Source organism: Oryx dammah, unplaced genomic scaffold (genome assembly GCF_014754425.2).
Source record: "Oryx dammah isolate SB20612 unplaced genomic scaffold, SCBI_Odam_1.1 HiC_scaffold_29, whole genome shotgun sequence".
Taxonomy (NCBI): domain Eukaryota; kingdom Metazoa; phylum Chordata; class Mammalia; order Artiodactyla; family Bovidae; genus Oryx; species Oryx dammah.
The window spans coordinates 38,470,135-38,490,136 of record NW_024070213.1 but is presented as its reverse complement, the minus strand read 5'-3'; the positions used below and the strand labels follow the sequence as shown (position 1 = coordinate 38,490,136).

General features: G+C 33.1%; 1 protein-coding gene across 3 annotated transcripts in view; it reads left to right on the top strand.

The window, feature by feature from the left end:
- Positions 1–20,002, top strand: part of LOC120858524 (endoplasmic reticulum-Golgi intermediate compartment protein 2) — a 43,603-nt gene that overhangs the window by 12,485 nt on the left and 11,116 nt on the right. For all 3 annotated transcript variants that reach the window (XM_040234627.1, XM_040234628.1, XM_040234630.1), the window contains 7 exons: positions 422–468; positions 1,982–2,052; positions 7,020–7,060; positions 13,177–13,278; positions 14,355–14,450; positions 16,521–16,576; positions 17,442–17,540. In XM_040234627.1, coding sequence (XP_040090561.1) covers positions 422–468; positions 1,982–2,052; positions 7,020–7,060; positions 13,177–13,278; positions 14,355–14,450; positions 16,521–16,576; positions 17,442–17,540 — 512 coding nt within the window. The remainder of the gene's footprint in view (positions 1–421; positions 469–1,981; positions 2,053–7,019; positions 7,061–13,176; positions 13,279–14,354; positions 14,451–16,520; positions 16,577–17,441; positions 17,541–20,002) is intronic.

Below are 20,002 nucleotides of genomic sequence, written 5' to 3'. Positions count from 1 at the left end.
GTAGCATATCAGGCATAATGCTGGATGTATGGTATTTATTTGATAAGGGAAGAAAGACTTTCAATTCCTACCTTTTGATTTTGAAAGTTTTACATTCTTTAGTCACATAGCCTATATAAGATTTATGTAAACAGAGGTTAATACTTTTTTCTGAGTTGCTTAGACTTCTCAGTTGTAAACTTGCCATTTAATTAAAGGATACTTACCAGTTTAAAACTTGTAAGTCAGAATGGCTTTTGGAATAATTACAAAATAGAATTTTTACTTTTGAAGACCATTGTTTTGGCCATATGAAATGCTATACAAGTTCTAACTGACATATTCTGTGTGAAGTTCAAGTTTTTCATAGATCAGTTGATTTTTATTGCTTATGTTCTGTTGATCATTTAATATATTATAATGTTTCCTCTTCATTTTTTAGCAAATTGAGAATCAATATAGATATTACTGTTGCCATGAAGTGTCAATGTAAGTACATCTTTAACTTGAATGCATATATAAATTATGGTTAAATAATTGCTGCTGCTGCTAAGTCACCTCAGTCACGTCCAACTCTGTGCGACCCCATAGATGGCAGCCCACCAGGCTCCCCCATCCCTGGGATTCCCCAGGCAAGAACACTGGAGTGGGTTGCCATTTCCTTCTCCAATGCATGAAAGTAAAAAGTGAAAGTGAAGTCACTCAGTCGAGTCTGACTCTTAGCAACCCCATGGACTGCAGCCCACCAGGCTCCTCCGTCCATGGGGTTGTCCAGGCAAGAGTACTGGAGTGGGTTGCCATTGCCTCTTCCAAATAATTGCTAGTAAAAAGTAAAAAATACTGGTTGTTTTAACTTTATTTTCCCTTTATGATATTGTAAAATACTGTTGTAGTGTTATTTAAGAATGCAAATAAGAATGTTTTTCTCCACAGCTTGTATTTTTAAAATTTCTTCTCCATGAAGAGATTTAACTTTTACATTAGTATGATTAAAATGAAAGAAAATTGGAGGAAATTTTGATAAGTCAAAGTTCTAGTTTAGGTGTATCTTGTTTGGAGTACCAGTTTTTACACCCACCTTCCACAAACATATCCTATCACTGTTTCAATTTACAACCCTTTACTTTTACTTTTGCACACAGATTCAAAACTTTTAAGTTAATGGTGGTGGTACCGTTTTCTGTTTTCTTCACTGGCTTCACTTAATTATACTGGTAGAAGTGAAAAAATGTTTTTATTCCAGATAGATACTGTTTGAATCAGTATTGCTCTTAGAAATGAGGATGCTTTTTCATCTTAAATTGTATGTAAGGTACTGCTTGAAAAGTAGAGACCAAGAATTCAGTAATTCAAACAAAAGTTTTTAAAGTTGTGAACTCATTATATCCAATTAAGGAAATTCATTTCTAAGAGATTTCATCTAAATCTGTTTCCCTTTTCCATTTATATTTTCTTATGTTAGTGGTTTTAAGATAAAAGAAATATTTTGTATCTAAACTATTTAGTATTAATACTGAATTATCATATTTTGCTTTATTATAGATGTTTGAATACCAATAAAATTTTACCCTTTTCAAAATAAATTTTCCCTATTTGTTGACTATATAAATTTCATCAGTAGCTTTTCCTTAAGATTTTTTTAATCTCTAAAAATAATTATTGTCATTAATATTTTGTTCAGCAGCCATTTAATACTGTGATTAGTTTATTGCCAATTTTTGCAAAGCTCTTCAGTTCAGTTAAGTTTATACTATTTTTACTGTGAGATTCCACGTCATCTTTCTTACCAAGTAAAAAGTAGAAAAAGCATTATTAATTTTTGAAGTTATTTCCACCAAAACTATATAATACTACTGTTTTAACTTGAATAAATAAGCAGTATAGGAAAGTGATCCTACATATTTGTGAGTTTTCTATTATTCATCTTAGTTTGTTAGTTTATATCACATAGTTTAGTTCTGAGCATAGAATATACAACTTCTAATTTTTTTTTTTTATGCAGATGTTGGAGCAGATGTATTGGATTTAGCAGAAACAATGGTTGCATCTGCAGATGGTCTAGTTTATGAACCAGTAAGTTTGATTCACATGTCATTTTCAGTTGTATGCTTTGAGAAATTTTTCACTTGAAAACAGTTTTGATATTTGCTTTTAGTTTTGTCTGAGCTAGTTTTTTTAAAAATACATTTTCTTAATTCAGGAGTCATGAATGACAATGTAAGTCAGCTATACTTCAATAAAAAATAAAACAAGAAAATAAAAGTGATACATTTCCTTTGTAAACATTTAGGGGAAGAAAAAAGTTATATTTGATACTAAAGCCTTGAAATAACTATTGTTAGCATTTGGATAAGCCTCTATAACAGTAACCTTGTACTTATTTTATATTTTTTGTTAATTCTTCTTAACAGTTCTTTATCTCATTTATACAGTTGCTAGAGTGATGACATTCCTTTTTTTCTGATGATTTAGAAATTCTGTGTCTTATTTGTATTCGTCTTTTACCAAATTTAAGTCTTTAAAAATGTCTGAGCTATATTTCTCATGTAATCAAGAATGAAGCAATATCTAAGAGGAGAATTTTATATACATTTACTTTTTCACCTACCTTCACACCTCCATTTCCCAGACCTGGTGAAATACTGACATTGTCTTATCATTTTCATTGCACAAGTTGTGTGTAATAAAATTAATGTATCAGAAGACACCAGCACATTATAGGGGCAGATATCACATTACAGGGGCAGGTAATAACAGGTCCTGATCAGAACTAGGCCTGAAGAAGCTTTAGAGAAGAACGTACAGAGCTCCCAGCTAGTTTGCCTGCTGGCTACTCTGTTGGCTTTGTGGTACTTACGTTTACTCATGTATTCTTGAGTTGTTTTGTTTACCATTGACAGTTGTGAACTCTCTATAAACAAAATTGGAAAGTGAAGACTAAAGGTGATGGAGGATTAGAAGTAACTGAATGTGTGGAGGAGAAAAAGGAAGCCCTTAGGTTAGTTTTGATTACCCAGTTATTTTTAGTTTATAGCAATAAAATGTATTTATGCCTTTTCATACACACTTTTAAAATAAAGTTTTCTAAAGAAAAAGTAACTTTTGTTAGTGTCACTCTGAATCTCTCTACTTCCTAACTCCTTTACTCCATTCAAAAAATTGGTATCACAGTAATTTTTAATGAGATTAGTTACCTTACAAAGTCAGGTACCATGTTACTGCATACTGTTATCTGGAAGTTTGGGTGGTGATTATTGTCAGGCATGTTCACATTTTTATTACATTTCATACTATTTTAGGAATAATTCTTCAACTTTCACTGAGTTTTACTGCTTTTATTTTCTACATTTCTTTGTTTATTTTTGTTTATCATTTTTTAAGGGACTTTTTGTGACTTCTTTATCACAGAAAGAATATTGGGATGGACATGTACACTCCACTATATTTAAAATAGATGAACAACAAGATTCTACCCTATAATACACGGAGCTCTACTCAACGTTGTGTGGCAGCCTGGTTGGGAGAGGAGTTTGGGGGAGAATGGATATATGTATATGTATGGCTGAGTCCGTTTGCTGTCCATCTGAAACTATCGTAACATTGTTAATCAGCTGTAGTCCAGTATAAAATAATTTTTTTTTTTTTAGGAATATGTGGATTATGTTTTGTGACAGACTGCCATTCTGTCATTCCATTGTTCATACATGTAAAGTTGGCTGAGGATAGAATTCTTGCTTTATGATACTTTGCACTCAACTTTGTAGACATTACTTTATTGCCTTCTGGCACAGTATTTTTTTCCTTGTAGGGAATGTATTTATCTACTTACATGCTTTCTTTCCTTTACTTTTGAAATTCAGATATTTATCCTATATATCCAAATGTAGATCTCCTTTAGTTGTTTTTGGCTTTTGGTGATATTAGTGATCTGAATTTTTAAGTCTTTTTTGGTTGTTGGTTTGCTTTAAAGATGTTCAGAATAATACTTTTGCTTCTGCTTTTAAAGATTCTTATCAAATGATGTTGACTTTCCTGGACTGGTTCTCAATATTTTATCAACTCCTGCATAAGATGAATATTTTGAACTTTGCCTCTGACTTCTGGATCAATCTTTTTTTTCAATGCCTTCATTATGTTTTAAAATTCAGTGATTATACTTCCCACCTCTAATATATTGCAGATCACTCTATTTTTTCTATCTTCATGATGTTAAATCTCATTGAGAGATATTAGAAAACTTTTCTTCTTATTTTTAGAAATGGTATCATAGAGGAAAATTAGGCCTTGGACCTCAGATTGACCACGTCCTTCAAATTAATGAATCTTTTTTGTCTGTTTTCTTGTTCTTCTTTTGGATGGGAAAATGCATGGCCAAATAACTGATTGAGAGTTGAAGTAGGCTATGTTTCTTCTAAGTAAAGTTAAAGCTTCAGAAGTTTTTGAAAAGAAAGGAAGAAGTCACACTGGGTTCAGGATGGCAGAGTGCGTCACTAGGGCACCACAGTTTTTCTTTTCCGTGTTTCTTTTTTGATGGGTTAAATTTAGCTAAGGTAATTCCTTTTTTGTTTAACTGGTGTGATTGTCCTCATTAGCCAGCAGCTGTGGCAGTAATTTTGCTTAATTGATATTACTGTCCAGGTCACATATAAGTTGGGAATAATACTGCTGTGGAATGCACTCTCTGGCATTGATCAAATTATTGAAAGTGTTCTTAGGATGGACGCTGTCTTTTCCTCAAGTGTGTTATTGTCTTTTATCACCTGTTTCCCCTTTTACTGTGAACTGGCAATTTAATTGCTGCTTGCATGAACTTCTATTGTCTCATGAAATTAATTATGTGTTGGGCTGTTTTCTCAATTTAGTCTCCCTTGTATGCTGGCTTGCATAAGTTTTTAAAAATTTCCAGCAGGTGGATGCTAATTTAAAATAATTCAAAACAGTGATATAGTTTGTGTCCTTATTTTTCTGTTTCTTTAAGCATTGTGAAGATTTGAGGAAATATCATCTTGAGCTTATCCTCTGAAATTTATTTATGCTATTTTCTAGCAGTCTCCATATTCTGAGTGTCTGTCACTCTTCACATTTATTAAGTCTCTGATTTTTTTTAATGTATATTTTTTCTGGATAGCTTGTCTCTCTAGCTAGATGCTAAGCTCTTGAGAAGAAATTGCTTGATTTTTTTCTTTTTTTATAGCTCACAAAATGTAAAGCAGAACGCATTACAGATATTAGACTCTGATGGATATGTTAGAATTATGTAATTGTGGCAAGATTATTGATTATTCCATTGTAACAGTTTCTGCCATTCTGTCCATCATATGTAAATAGGAAGGTTTTATTTTAACTGTCATGAAATAAGTCATGTCTTAGTCATAAAGCTAGAAACTTAAAAATATGTATACTTCTTATATGTATACTTAAAAATTGTATGCTTTTTATCAGTAATTTTTAAAATGTTTAACAATGTTTCTGATAAGTATTCACTCCCTTGTCCTAATTTATATTAAAATATTTCAGAATTATTATTAATGTAAAATTATTTGAGATAATTTTTACTTGTTTTTAAATTTTCACTCATTCTTTTAATATGCAGTCTGAATATAGAAACTTAATTCTAATAATTTTATAAGTTTCTAAACCATGATCACATTATGCTATGTGATAGCTATTTGTTTAAAGAAAAGAACCATTTTTAGGGATGTGAGAAAGTGAAAAATCTGAGAATTGGGCTTATACACTGACCCTTACTACCTGTGATTTTGAAAAAAAGTTTTTAACCTTTTGAGTTCTTTTTTATATATAAAAGAATAATAACAAACTCACAAGATTGTTACGAAGATTGAGATAATAATTTAAGTAGCATGTGGCCTAACACAAAGCCACAATGTGGTTCCTTACCTGCTGTGTTAATCATTATGTTGAGCAGTTTGGGGATACCAAAGGAAAAATTGCATAGTCCCTGCTATCAACAGTTTTATTCACAAAGTAACTGGGGATCAGGTGCATGTAGCCTCATCTGTTTGCCTTGATGTGTTTTTTAGATGTTAGCATTTTCTGTGTGCCATGGTGTGAAAAGGTTGCAGGAGTATCCAAAGTAATTTCATTGTAATCAGAAAGAAGGGGGTGATTTAACCTGGAACAAATGGTGTATAGAATTTAGACTGACTTCAGGATCACAATTACAGGAGAGGTAGGCTCCAGGTTAACATAAATAACCAAAGGCATAGAGTTAGAGCTGTTTGATGGAATGAGGGGTTAAGACCAAGGATTTGTAGAGAGAGAGTAGTAGGTTAAGACATGTTATGGAGGCATCATTAATAATAATGATTAGTTAGAACATAGAATTAATATGCCTAGTTATGAATTGTCTTTATAAATATCAAAGGTGGACTTGCTATTGGAAAATTAAATGATGGGTATTGCCACAAACCATGAGAGCTTGCCCTTTTCCCTCTGAGTCTACAAAATAACAAAATTTGTCTTTGAATTGATGAATATAGTACCTAAGTAACATTTCTTGAATTATTCTTTTGGTTAATACATTTGGGAATTACAGTGACATTGTTTAGCTTGTTTCAAAACTTGTTGATTTTATTGTGATAAAATACCATGACAGAATTGTAGGCTTTGTGTGCTTGAATACTATACTTAAGCTGTATGAGTTTTTCCTTTCTTCTTCTTTTTTAAATGCTTAATTTCTTGCTGGCATCATGTAAATGATTTTAAGCCCTAAATTACCATTATGTACATGTGATAGATTGCATTGTATCCATTCCTATAAATGTAGGTTTTTATAACAGGAAAATATTTGCAGTTAGTAAAATTTCTGTATACTACTTTTGAGTATAAGTATTTTAAAATTTATATATTTATATTTAAATTTATTAGTTTGACTTATGGAAGATTAAATGTAAATTATGAATACTTGTTTTTAACGGCACTATAAATTTGTTCCTTGCTCAAAGAAAATTGTTTTAAATTATGATATTAAAGCTGGGAGAAATTGACAGTTCTAGTGATTATGTTTTGCTTTATTTCAGGCAATATTTGATCTTTCACCACAGCAAAGAGAGTGGCAGAGGTAATAACTAAACAAAGTATTGTGGTTCATAGAAATCTAGATCTTGCTTTGCTTATTTTGTCTACTGTGAATTATTTATAGATTCTTCTAGGCATTTGTTTGAATGAAATATTAACAGAATACAGTATATAATATAGTCTTTATAATTTCAAAAGTTTTATCCAATCTTTGGAATGTCATATCTTTTCTCTAAGCCACTTTGAACCATAAATACATTTTATTTTACATTTAAAATTGTATTATCTATTTAAATATTTTTAAAAGCATATATGATCAAATTTGAATATAAAGGATATTACGTGAAAATCAAAGCCTCCTCATTATTCTCTAAACCTAGTACCACTGACGAGTGCTAATAACCAGTTTTCTGCATGTGGCCATATTTGCTTATGTTACTTTTTTCCTAATACAAATGGGGTCATTCACTACATCTGTTTTATAACTTGCTTTTTCCAACCTAACCTTATATTTTGGACATTTTCCCACTTAAGTATATACAGTGGTATATTTTATTCACAAGCTATAATAATTTTTGGATACTTATTGATGGGCATTTAGATTGTTGACAGGTTGCTAATATCAATGCTCAGTGAAAATTCTTGAATATAATTTCTCATATGAATATATGTATATATTCCTTATGTACTTGTGTGAATATATGTATATAAAATTTCTAGAAATGAAATTTCTCTTTTAGATAATATTTAATGTTTTGATAAGTTGTCACACAAGGAAAAAACATTTCTAATGATGAGGTAGTGGTTGTGAATTAAACTTATTGTGGTAATCATTTCACAGTATATATGTTTATACCTTAATCTTATATAGTGTTAATCTTATATAATGTTATATGCTAGTTATATCTCAGTAAGATTGGCAAAAAATTTTGATAGATAATGCCAAATATCTTCCCCAAATAGTTTCATTTATACTCCACAACTATGTGAGAATACTTGTTTCTTTAACCTCACCAACAGTGGGTATAATCAGACTTTTTTTTTTTTAATTTTTGCCATTTTGATGGATGAAAAATGATATTGTACTTTAAAATTAGCATTTCTTTATAAATAAGCTGAATATCTTTGGGTTTTTTTTTCCTCATTTGTACTTTTGTATGAAACTCCTTGTTCATGCCATATGCCCATTTTGCTTGGTCATTGGGTTTCTTCTTACTACCTTTAAAGAATTCTTTGTATATTAAAGAAATTACTTTTTTATGGTAAATGGTTACTGCATCCCCTCTCTGTCCTTTCTTTTTGGTTTCTAGGCTGTGTCTTGTGTTTAAAAAGGCATTATCTAATTTAAGATTATTAAAAATAAATTTTTTACTTATCCTTTTCTTTCTTTCTAGTCCCTAAGTATTGGCTCATTTCAAATGCCTTTCTCTTTTAATTTCCACTTTCATCATTTGGAGAGATTTTAAAATTAAAGTTGAAACAAATGTAGTTGAACAAAATAACTTAATGTTAGGTGTCTCTGGGCTTCTAGTGCTTTTAGTAGAGAGCTGTCCAGGAATGAAATGTATTACTGTATTCTAGAAATGTTAAAAGTTAGTCTGCTTTCATCTGGAATTTTATTCAATGTTCAAAACTAGTAATAAGTGAGAGACAAGATTGTGTTTTTACTATTAAAATTATAAATATGTTCCAGCGTACAGTTTTCCATTTTTCACCATAGTGCACTTTTTCATATCCCTTCATCTATGGAATGTTAGCTCGGGCTTTTACTGGCCTATTTGAGGCTCACACACACACATACACACATATGGTTTGTTGTCATCAAGCTCTTTTCCCACTGCCCAAGCAGTAAAAGTTGAACTCTGGAAATACATGACATACAAAAATATGGAGGTTTCAATTTCTGCTAGCATTAGCTACAAAGTTTTTGAGTCTCTGTACATGCATACATCTAAAGAACATGCATACATCTAAAGATGAAATCTGACCTCTTGAAGCTTCCTAAATAATTGTGTTCTGCTTCCAAACAAATATTTGTGAATGGACTAGAGATGCCTAAGGCCTAACAACTTAAATAATGTGCATACCAAAATGTTCTTTTCCTGCAGAATTTGCTAAAAGATACTTAAGTTTTCTTTCAGTTGTTCTGCTTTCTTAAATATTTAGGATCCCAACTAATCTTTTTCCTGAAGTAGTAAATCTCAAACTCTGGACATAGCCTTCCTGATTACAGCTCTTTATTTCTACTGATTTTACAGTGTAAAAATGACCTTTTATTTTAACTAGGCCTATTTTACCAATGTCCTCAGTGGGTGATGCATATGTATTTTATCTCTCACTTGCCCTTCTAGAAAATGTTTATTATTATATCATGATAGGATATAAAGTATATTCTGATTTATATTTGCTTCTTCAGGTGCTTCTTTGTTTATAATTTTTCAAAATTATTTATGTATGTTTATATATGTTTAAAAACTTTTTATGAGTATTTTTAGTTTCACAGCAAATTTGAGTGAAAACTATAGAGTTCCCAAATATCCCCTGTCCCTTCATATGCATGGCCTCCACCATTATCAATATCCTACACCAGAGTGGTACATTTCTTCCAGTTTATGCACAATATGAAAGTGAAGTCATTCAGTTCTGTCTGATTCTTTGCAACCCCGTGGACTGTAGCCCACCAGGCTCCTCTGTCCATGGGATTCTCCAGGCAAGAATACTGGAGTGGGTTGCCATTGCCTTCTCCAGAGGATCTTCCCAACCCAGGGATCAAACCCAGGTCTCCCGCACTACAGGCAGACGCTTTATCCTCTGAGCCACCAGGGAAGCCCATGCACAATATGAATACATCCTTATTGCCCAGAGTCTGAAGTTTACATTAGAGTTCACTCTTGGAGATGTACGTTCTGAGTTTTAACAGATACCTAATGACATATACCCAGCATTATAGTATCTGTATTTTTGCTGCCCTGAAAATCCTGTTTTGTCTGTTCATCCTTCCTTCCCCTCTGGGTTATCAATTTTGTACTAGTTGAGTTTGAGTTCTAATATAGATGACTTTGGATGTTAGTTATATAAAGATACAGAGTTAAAGTAGGTGAAATAGGATTATATCTAAAGAGACAAAGTTATTGTTGAAAATGGTAGAAATAGAAGTACTACTTTTATTCTTGGTTTTGTTCAGAATAAGTAATTTCATGAGTTATTGTAAATGTAAGGATTTAGTTTAAAAAAATGTCTTCAAGCAACTCTGTTTTATTTTGACTATATTTAAAAAGAAAATCTAAGCATGAGTTCTCAAATGTATACTAAGCTCTCTATAATCCTATACCCTATATGCTGATACTCTTTTTAAAAATTATAGGTAGAATGGAATATTTTGTTTAGAATGGTCATGTCATAGAATAAAGTTCAGGTTACTTCAGGAAAGGCAGATACCAGGTGATGTTAAATTTCACTGTGGCCTAGTTTGTACTGAGAATTGGATGCTCGTGTTGTGGATTTATACCCCACTTTTCAGTTCAGTCACTCAGTTGTGTCTGACTCTTTGCAGCCCAGGACTGAAGCATGCCAGGCTGCTTCCCTGTCTATCACCAACTCCTGGAGCTCGCTCAGATTCATGTCCTTTGAGTCAGTGATGCCATCCGAACTTGCCCTTCTCCTGCTGTCGGTTTTTCCCACCATCACGGTCTTTCTAGTCAGTAAGTTCTTCGCAACAGGTGGCCAAAGTATTGGAGCTTCAGCTTTAGCATCAGTCCTTCCAAAGAATATTAGGACTGATTTCCTTTAGGATTGACTAGTGCAATTTCCTTGCAGTCCAAGGGACTCTCAAGAGTCTTCTCCAACACCACAGTTCAAAAGCATCAATTCTTTGATGCTCAGTTTTCTTTATAGTCCAACTTTCACATCCATACATGACTGCTGGAAAAACCATAGCTTGGAATAAATAGATGTTTGTCAGTAAAGTAATGTCTCTACTTTTCAATATGCTGTCCAGGTAGGTCATAGCTTTTCTTCCAAGGAGCAAGCGTCTTCTAATTTCATGGTTGTGGTCACCATCTGCAGTGATTTTGGAGCCCAAGGAAAGAAAGTCTGTTACTGTTTCCATTGTTTCCCTATCTATTTGCCATGAAGTGATGGGACTGGATGCCATGATCTTATTTTTTTGAATGTTGAGTTTTAAGCCAACTTTTTCACTCTTCTCTTTCACTTTCATCAAGAGGCTCTTTAGTTCCTCTTTGCTTTCTGCCATAAGTGTGGTTTCATCTGCATATCTGAGGTTATTGCTATTTCTCCCAGCAATCTTGATTCCAGCTTGTGCTTCATCCAGCCCAGAATTTCACATGATATACTCTACATGTAAGTTAAATAAGCAAGGTGACAATATACAGCCGTGACATATTTCTTCCCCAAATTTGAACCAGTCCATTGTTCCAGGTACAGTTCTAACTATTGCTTCGTGACCTGCATACAGATTTCTCAGGAGTCAGGTCAGGAGGTCTATTAATCCCATTTCTTGAAGAATTTTCCACAATTTGTTGTGATCCACACAGTCAAAGGCTTTAGTGTAGTCAATAAAGCAGAAGCAGATGTTTTTCTGAAATTCTCTTGCTTTTTCTGTGGTTCATTGTATGTTGGCAATTTGATCTCTGGTTCCTCTGCCTTTTCTAAACCCAGCTTGAACATCTGAAAGTTCTTGGTACATGTACTATTGAAACCAAATTTGGAGAATTTTGAGAATTACTTTACTAGCATGTGACATGAGTGCAATTGTGTGGTAGTTTGAACATTCTTTTGCATTGCCTTTCTTTGGGATTGGAATGAAAACTGACATTTTCAGTCCTGTGGCCATTTCTGAGTTTTCCAAATTTGTTTGCATATTGAGTGAAATACTTTCACAGCATAATCTTTTAGGACTTGAAATAGCTCAACTGGAATTCCATTACCTGTACTAGCTTTGTTCGTAGTGATGCTTTCTAAGGCCCACTTGCCTTCGCACTCCAGGATGTCTGGCTCTAGGTGAGTGATCACACCATTGTGGTTATCTGGGTCATGAAGATCTTTTTTGTATAGTTGTTTGTGTTCTTGCTACCTCTTCTTAATATCTTCTGCCTCTGTTAGATTTCTGTCCTTTATTGTGCTTATCTTTGCATGAAATCTTCCCTTGGTATCTCTGATTTTCTTGAAGAGATCTCTAGTCTTTCCCATTCTATTGTTTTCCTCTGTTTCTTTACATTGATCACTTAGGAAAGTTTTCCTATCTCTCCTTGCTATTCTTTGGAACTCTGCATTCAGATGGATATATGTTTTCTTTTCTCTTTTGCCTTTTGCTTCTCTTCTTTTCACAGCTATTTGTAATGCCTCATCAGACAGTCATATTGCCTTTTTGCATTTCTTTTTCTTGGGGATGGTTTTGATCACCACCTCCTGTACAATGTTCTCTATCCAAAGTTCTTCAGGCACTCTGCCTATCAGATCTAATCTCTTGAATCTATTCGTCACTTCTACTGTTAGTTGCTCACTCGTGTCCGACTCTTTGTGACTCCATGGGCTGTAGCCCACCAGGCTCCTCAGTCCATGGGATTCTCCTGGCAAGAATACTGGAGTGGGTTGCCATGCCCTTCTCCAGGGAATCTTCTCAGCCCAGGGATTGAACCTTCGTCTCCTGCATTGCTGGCAGATTCTTTACCACCTGAGCCACAAATGAAACCCCCGAATCTGTTATGTGACCCTGTATCTGTCCTGTTCTTTTTATCTATAACACTTTATTCAGTATCTGACAAAAACTAATGATTTTGTGATTGCTGCATATGTTCATGAGGAATGCATTTAGATATTCAAATGAACAGAAAGTCTTTCTTGGTGGCCCTCATTCCACCAGTGATGGACATATAAACAGGATGCACACGCTCATTATTGGTAGAAATAGACAGGATTAGGGACCCCGGCTTTTAGACCTCTAGCCACACTACCTCTCTTTTCCTACTTTCCACGAAGTGACCAAAGAATACTTCGAACTGTATTTTAGAATAAAGTTCTGTGATAATAAATATATGACTTAGCTAAGTCAACTAGCCATTGTTATTTTTCAAATAGTGTTGACTTTCTCTTTGTGTCTTATTGTGTTTTTAAACTGTTGCTTGTTTGTTTTGTATTTAGGATGCTACAGCTGATTCAGAGTAGACTGCAAGAAGAACATTCACTTCAAGATGTGATATTTAAAAGTGCTTTTAAAAGTGCATCAACAGCACTTCCACCAAGGTGAGATGTGTATTTTAACTATGAGACTATTTACTAAGGATTTACTGTGACATGATTTAGTAATGGTTTAGTTCTCTGAATCTCATAGTTCGTAGAGAAAATATAATCATTCTGTATGATGAAGATGCCTTTTTAACTCTTGAATTTATGGCCTGTGATATTGATCAGGATTATCATAAATAATAATATTTTTATTTAATTTTTCTCTTTTATGTGTGTATGGTATACCTTCGTATAAAATTGTACTAAGTTTTAAGAACAAATTAATTGCATTTACCATTATGGTGATGTATAAGCTTTGGTTAGGAATTTCATAATTTCATGTTTTTATATTACTTTTGTCTCTTTTATAGATTAGAAGAGCTGATATTTGGAAATGCTATTGTCATAAAAATGATTATTTAAATTTAAAACTATATAGAGGTTTTACATTTGTTTAGGAAGAAAATGTTCTTATGTATATGAAGTTAAGTGTCATGCCCTTCCCTTACCTCATTCTTCCTGTCTCTGAAAGTACCAGAAACAAATGATGAAAGTGTCTTTGTTGGACTAATACTTCTTTACTTTTCATTTTTCTTCTCTCATTAGATTTAGTGCTCTGATTAAATTTGAATAACTATGAAATTTTAAGTTTGTGTAAATATATATTCAATAGTTTGGCTTTCCTGGTGGCTAAGATAGTAATATCTACCTGCAGTGCAAGAGACTTAGTTCTGTCCCTGGGTTGGGAAGATCCCCTGGAGAATGAAATGGCAGCCCACTCCAGTTTTCTTTCTTGGACAGTCCCATGGACAGAGGACCCTGAGGGCTACAGTTCGTAGGGTTGCAAAGAGCCAGACACAATTGAGCGACTAACACTTTGACTTACTTTTCATTTTCATATATAATTTTTTTTCATTTTCATAGTTTTTTTAAATAAATGTTTAGATTTCAAAAAACTGCTATTCTGCTTTTGACATTTAGAACATTACGTAAAACTCTATCTTTAGGAGTTTTTTTCCCTCTATTAAATTTTCTCACCAGTAAATGATAACTACTGACTATGCTGTAAGTGACTGTAATGTATCTTGTAACAGGGAAGATGATTCGTCACAACCTCCAGATGCTTGCAGAATTCGTGGTCATCTGTATGTCAATAAAGTAGCAGGGAATTTTCACATAACTGTGGGCAAGTATGTTCTTTTCACTTGCTGAAAATACTTTAGACAAGTTGGCAGTCTGGTTAAAAGTCAAAACTTTGCGAATCAAATAATATCTAACTAACAACTAAATGACTCTTCAAATGTGTATTTTTGACGTCTTCAGATTGTTTTGGCCTTCAGCCTCAGGAAAGAGAAGACTACTGACTTTAAAAACTTCTACTTTAAAACAAAAGGATAGCAGTCATCTTATCTTTCATATATTAAAATATAGAAAATGTAGGTAAATGTGAATTAAAACCTTCAGCTTGCCAAGTGTTGGTAGCCACAAAGGTCTTACTTAGACATTTCGTTAATTTGTTCATTTTGTTGGATGATACTAGGTTTTTTTGGTTTTCTTTTCAGTGATTCTCATCAAAATGGAATCCCTAATTCAAGATAATATTTTGATATAGGTAGAAATGTGTCTGGGATAAAGTTAAATTAGGTGAATCTCAGATTTTTTATGAATAGAACCCAGCACAGAAACTGTCATATGGTAAACACCTGGTAAATCTCTGAATAAATAAATAGATTCTCTGATTATCTCTTCCCTCTTTCTCTGCTTCTTTCCCTCCCTCTCTCCTCCTAGCTAGTTTCAGAGCTGAACAGTTCTTCATTGTAAAAAACATTTCTTGAGTATTTGCTACATGCAAAGTACCATGCTACATACTATCGATGAAACAGTGAAAACCAGAGAAAGGGTTTGCCCATATGATGCTGACATTCTGTGAGAGAATCTGAACTTTAAACAGTGAATTACACTAATAATGACTTAATTATAGTTGTATTGTAGCTATAAAGCAAAACTGTGGCTGATAAAAAAAAAACTGTCTAACAAGTTTGCTGGTCTACTGTCTGAATCAGTGGAGGCTTTATTGAAGAAAACCTTTGAACACTAATGGATGATTCGACATTTTATATGTAAAGGAGAGATTAGCATCTAGGCTGAAGGAAAGGTCATAAAACAGGAAAGAGCATGGCTGGATGGAGATTTTTTTTAACGTGCAGAGTAAACATTAGACTTTGTTTCAGTGTTTACAGTGATCAGGTCAAGTGTTGCTTTGTTTCCGCTATCCCACTCCTCTTAACGTTCATGTTTTGTTACTGTTGCCAGGAGCTATTCTTCCCATCCCCAACCTGCAGATGGAAACCTTAACTTCTTCATATCATATAGTCCAACAGTTAATTGTTCGCTCAAAGAAATTTAGAAGAGTTTATTGCATCTCTGGATACAAACAATATCCTATTCCAAAATTAAAGAGGGAAACTGACAAATATAGTAGCAACCTCTATATTTTGGCCTTTGTTCTTAATTTCATCACACATCTTTCTGTGTGATAATTCACATCTTCAGTAAGAGAGGTAAAATGGAAAATCACTTGGTTTGTATCCTATCCATACCATATCTGGGATTTTGAAAATAAGGAATGCCAACTCTGAAGCCCAATTAAACAAAATGTTCTCTCCCAGAAAAAATACCTGGATTCAAAAAAAAAAAAAACTGGATTCCATAAAAGTACTCAGTTATTACTATTATAATTTGAAGTTTATTAGTACGTTTGTGAAAATTTGTTTTCTCTCTTGTTATGTAACTGCCTAATATTTTCAGTTTTGCATCTTGGCCCACAAACCTAAAATATTTACTGTCTAGGTCTTTTCAGGTGGCTCAGTGGTAATGAATCCACCTGCCATTGCAAGAGACATGGGTTCAGTCTCTGGGTCAGGAAGATCCCCTGGAGAAGGAAATAGCAACCCACTCCAATATTTCTGCCTTGAAAATCCCATGGGCTGAGAAATCTGGCAGGCTGCAGTCCATGGGGTCACAGAAAAGTTGTACATGACTTAGCAACTAAGACAATAACAACAACTTTACAGAAAATGTTTGCTAACTCCCAGTTTATTGCATCAAGATGAATAGATTTAACTACTTAAATCGTAGGTCAAGTATGTTATATTATTTAATTCTAAGAAAATCATATAGTTTAGGAAAGATCTGCTTTCTGATTTTAATTCATTATGTATTTAAATGTTATTACTTTAATCTTTTTTCCCTCCTTTCAGGGCAATTCCACATCCCCGAGGTCATGCACACTTGGCAGCACTTGTCAACCATGACTGTAAGCAGTTTCTGAAATTTCTTTCTGGGAAGATATCCTTGGGAAAAGTTTGTTTTTAAATTTTTAGTGCAGGTACAAGGTAGGGCTTTGAAAGTGGCCTGCTCTGAAAGAAGATAGCTATAATAAATAAATGAGAAAATAAATGATTGAACTTAATGCCTAATCTATTTTTTCTTGTCTTTAAGCTACCTATTTAATCATAGCTCTATTTAGTCATAATTCTATTTAGTCTATTTAGTCATAGCTCATAAGTTGCTAAGGTTAGGGGAAGAGCCTTAGTGTCCTTTTTATCACTTAGTACACATTTCTGTTAATTTTTATAATAATGAAGAGAATATATTTGAAGTTTCCATATGTAAATTTGAATAGGGACATTTACACACAGATATAAAGTATTCAAGTTAGTTTCATGTAATGGTTATCATAAAATTTAGTTTTTAAACTCTGTTGGAGAATAAAAACAAGTAATAAATTCCATAAAAAACAAATTTGGTCACATTTAGCAATGATGTGTATTAAAAATATATCTGATCAGTTTCACGGACATCACCCCAGTTCTAACAGCACAATCCTGTTTCTATATGATGATTTGGACTAGAAAAGAATTATTTTTTTTGTTATCAGAATTAGATGTTGTATTATTTCTTAGATATTAATTTGTATAAATTATGAAATTTGCAATACAGTGTTCCTATGTATTCTTATACATTTTTCTCAGAATAATGTGGTTTTAAATACAGTATTTTCATGCCACCAGATTTTAGATACTTTCATTTGAGAATAGACAAGAATGTGAACTAGTCTGTAACATAGTTTTAAATAATTTAATGTCTCTACTTAATAGTTTTATTCTTTTGCTTCTTAGCTTACAACTTTTCTCACAGAATAGATCATTTGTCTTTTGGAGAACTTGTTCCAGGAATTATTAATCCTTTAGATGGAACTGAAAAAATTGCATTAGATCGTAAGTATTTAAAAATTACTGTTGGAATTTGCATGTAGGCAAATTGTTGTTGTAACTTTGATAAAAGATTTTAATTAATTCTTTTCCTACCCCCCTTGTAACAGATAAACAAATCTTTTAAGTGGTTTAAATGGTTGATAATCATTAAGTGACAATGTTTTGTGGAGAGAATGTCCTAGTAGTGGATGAATTTGAATGTTAAAGAATGTACCGTGAAACAGAATAAGGAATTAGTCAAAAGCAAGCAGGACAAGGAGTAGAATTTAAAAGCTCTTCAAATATATGAAAGGTTAATGTAAGAGGGTATAACTGCTTTTCCATATTCAACAAAGAAAGAATAAAATAAAATTTGAACATTATAAGAAGAATTTTTTTCTTTTTATAGATTCAAAGTTATAAAATGCATGCTATACTTACCGTATCAGAAACCTCTCTGGAGAAGTTTACAAACATCAGAAACCTAGAGTTTTTCTAGAATGGTTTGTTGTTAATACAGAAGTAGTACAGATATCTTTTATAACTGTTTTAACTGTTCCATTTAAAACTGTAGCTTAACCAAATATAAATGGATTGTTTTCTTAAATTTTGTAGCAAGTTATATTTCCTCATATTTCCTGAAGATTTTTGGTTGCTTTTCTTCTTAAATACTCATATTGTATGACATACCTTGAGGTCTTCTAAAGCTTCCTATGCTTTCCTTTTGCAAACAAAGTCTAGTCTCTACAAAACTAATTAAGGATTTTATTTGTTTTAATTCAAATAGATTTATTAATATACAGTATTTTACTCTGTTAGCACAGTGTTGTAGTCAGATACATTAAAGATGCTTTATTTAGAATATTCACATTCATGAATATTTGATGTTTCTGTTTGGGAATGTTTCACTTAAGGAAACTTGAAACATGTGAGTAGAAACATTCTGAGAACCTTTATTCTCTGTAATCTCATGTTAAGTATATGTTCATTCCACACTGAAATACATTAAATATTACCAGAGGTGCTCATTTGAAACATGTTGGTTAGTACTTTGTTTCAGGATCCTAAAATGAACTATAAATTTTTATAAAGAAGCAGATTTAAATATGAACAGATTAATTTTCGAAAGACTCTTGAAGTTCACTTGTTCCTAAATTCAGGGAGACTAAGGTGTTTAGAGTTATTTTGTAAAATGCCATGAGATGAATGTCGGCAGGTTTTCGAATCTTTAAAGCAGGTATGCTCTTCTCCTGCCTAATATATATTCTGTTGGGCCTCTTTTTCAAAAAAGAAAAAAAAAAATTCAGCATCACAGATCCAGTGGGTTCAGGTAACTGCCCCCTCTGATGTAGCAGTTTTCAAGGGATTACTTAGCAGTGACATCTTTAATGCTGTGCCAATTTGGACTGTAAATCTTGCAACAAAATCTTATGCAACAGCATTTTCTGCCTTTCCTGGTTATTAAGTTATCTAGCAATCTTATATATTAGACAAATAGTCCGTAGCTTAGAAAGCTCTGGCGTTTCTTTGACCCTCATGGGTTATTATTCATTGTGTTGGTACTTCACTCCTCATGGTATGAGATTTCGTTTGTCTTTCCTTTTTTCCTGCAAGTCTTAATTTTCCCACACGTGTACAGCATTGGGTGTAACCTCACCACTCTCAATTTCATCTTTTTTCATAAATACTTAACATTTGAACACCTTCTATCATTTTTACGTTGCTATTTTTATCATATAATAGAGTTATAAAACATCTAAAAAAATAAGCACAGATTGAGCAGTTCACTTCATATCAAAAAACGACTCAAAGGATGAAAGCTCAGCTGACAAGCCAGTTATTGGTGGTAGACAAAGTTGACACCCTCTTGCTCTAATATTATCTGTGATAATATTTAGGATTTAAATTGAAGTTGTTAATAGAAAACTGGTAAAAACTGTTTGTGTTTTTGAAACTGATAGTGGTACAAACATTAGGTGAAATAAGTGGTGAGGTTGAAAAAGGCTTTGGTTTATTTTGTCAGAAACTTGTCTAATGTTAGTGCTAAACAGACCATTACTCTTACTTCTCCCTTCTATTTATAGTTTTACCTTTCCTTCTTCTGTTCTGAATTATGCTGAGAATAGAGACTGAAAAATTGAATTGATGGAAATAAAAATTTATTCATGCTGAGCAAAAGAAGCAAGACACGCCAAAGTACATACATATACTACTATTCATATGAAATTCTGGAATAGGCAGAACTAGTGTGTAACAGTAGAAGGTAGATTAGTGGTTGGCCTAGGCCAGATATGGAGGGGATGGACTGAAAGGGATTCAAAGGAACTTTCAGTTCAGTTCAGTTCAGTCGCTCAGTCATGTCCGACTCTTTGCAACCCCATGAATCGCAGCACGCCAGGCCTCCCTGTCCATCACCAACTCCCGGAGTTCACTCAGATTCACGTCCATCGAGTCCGTGATGCCATCCAGCCATCTCATCCTCGGTC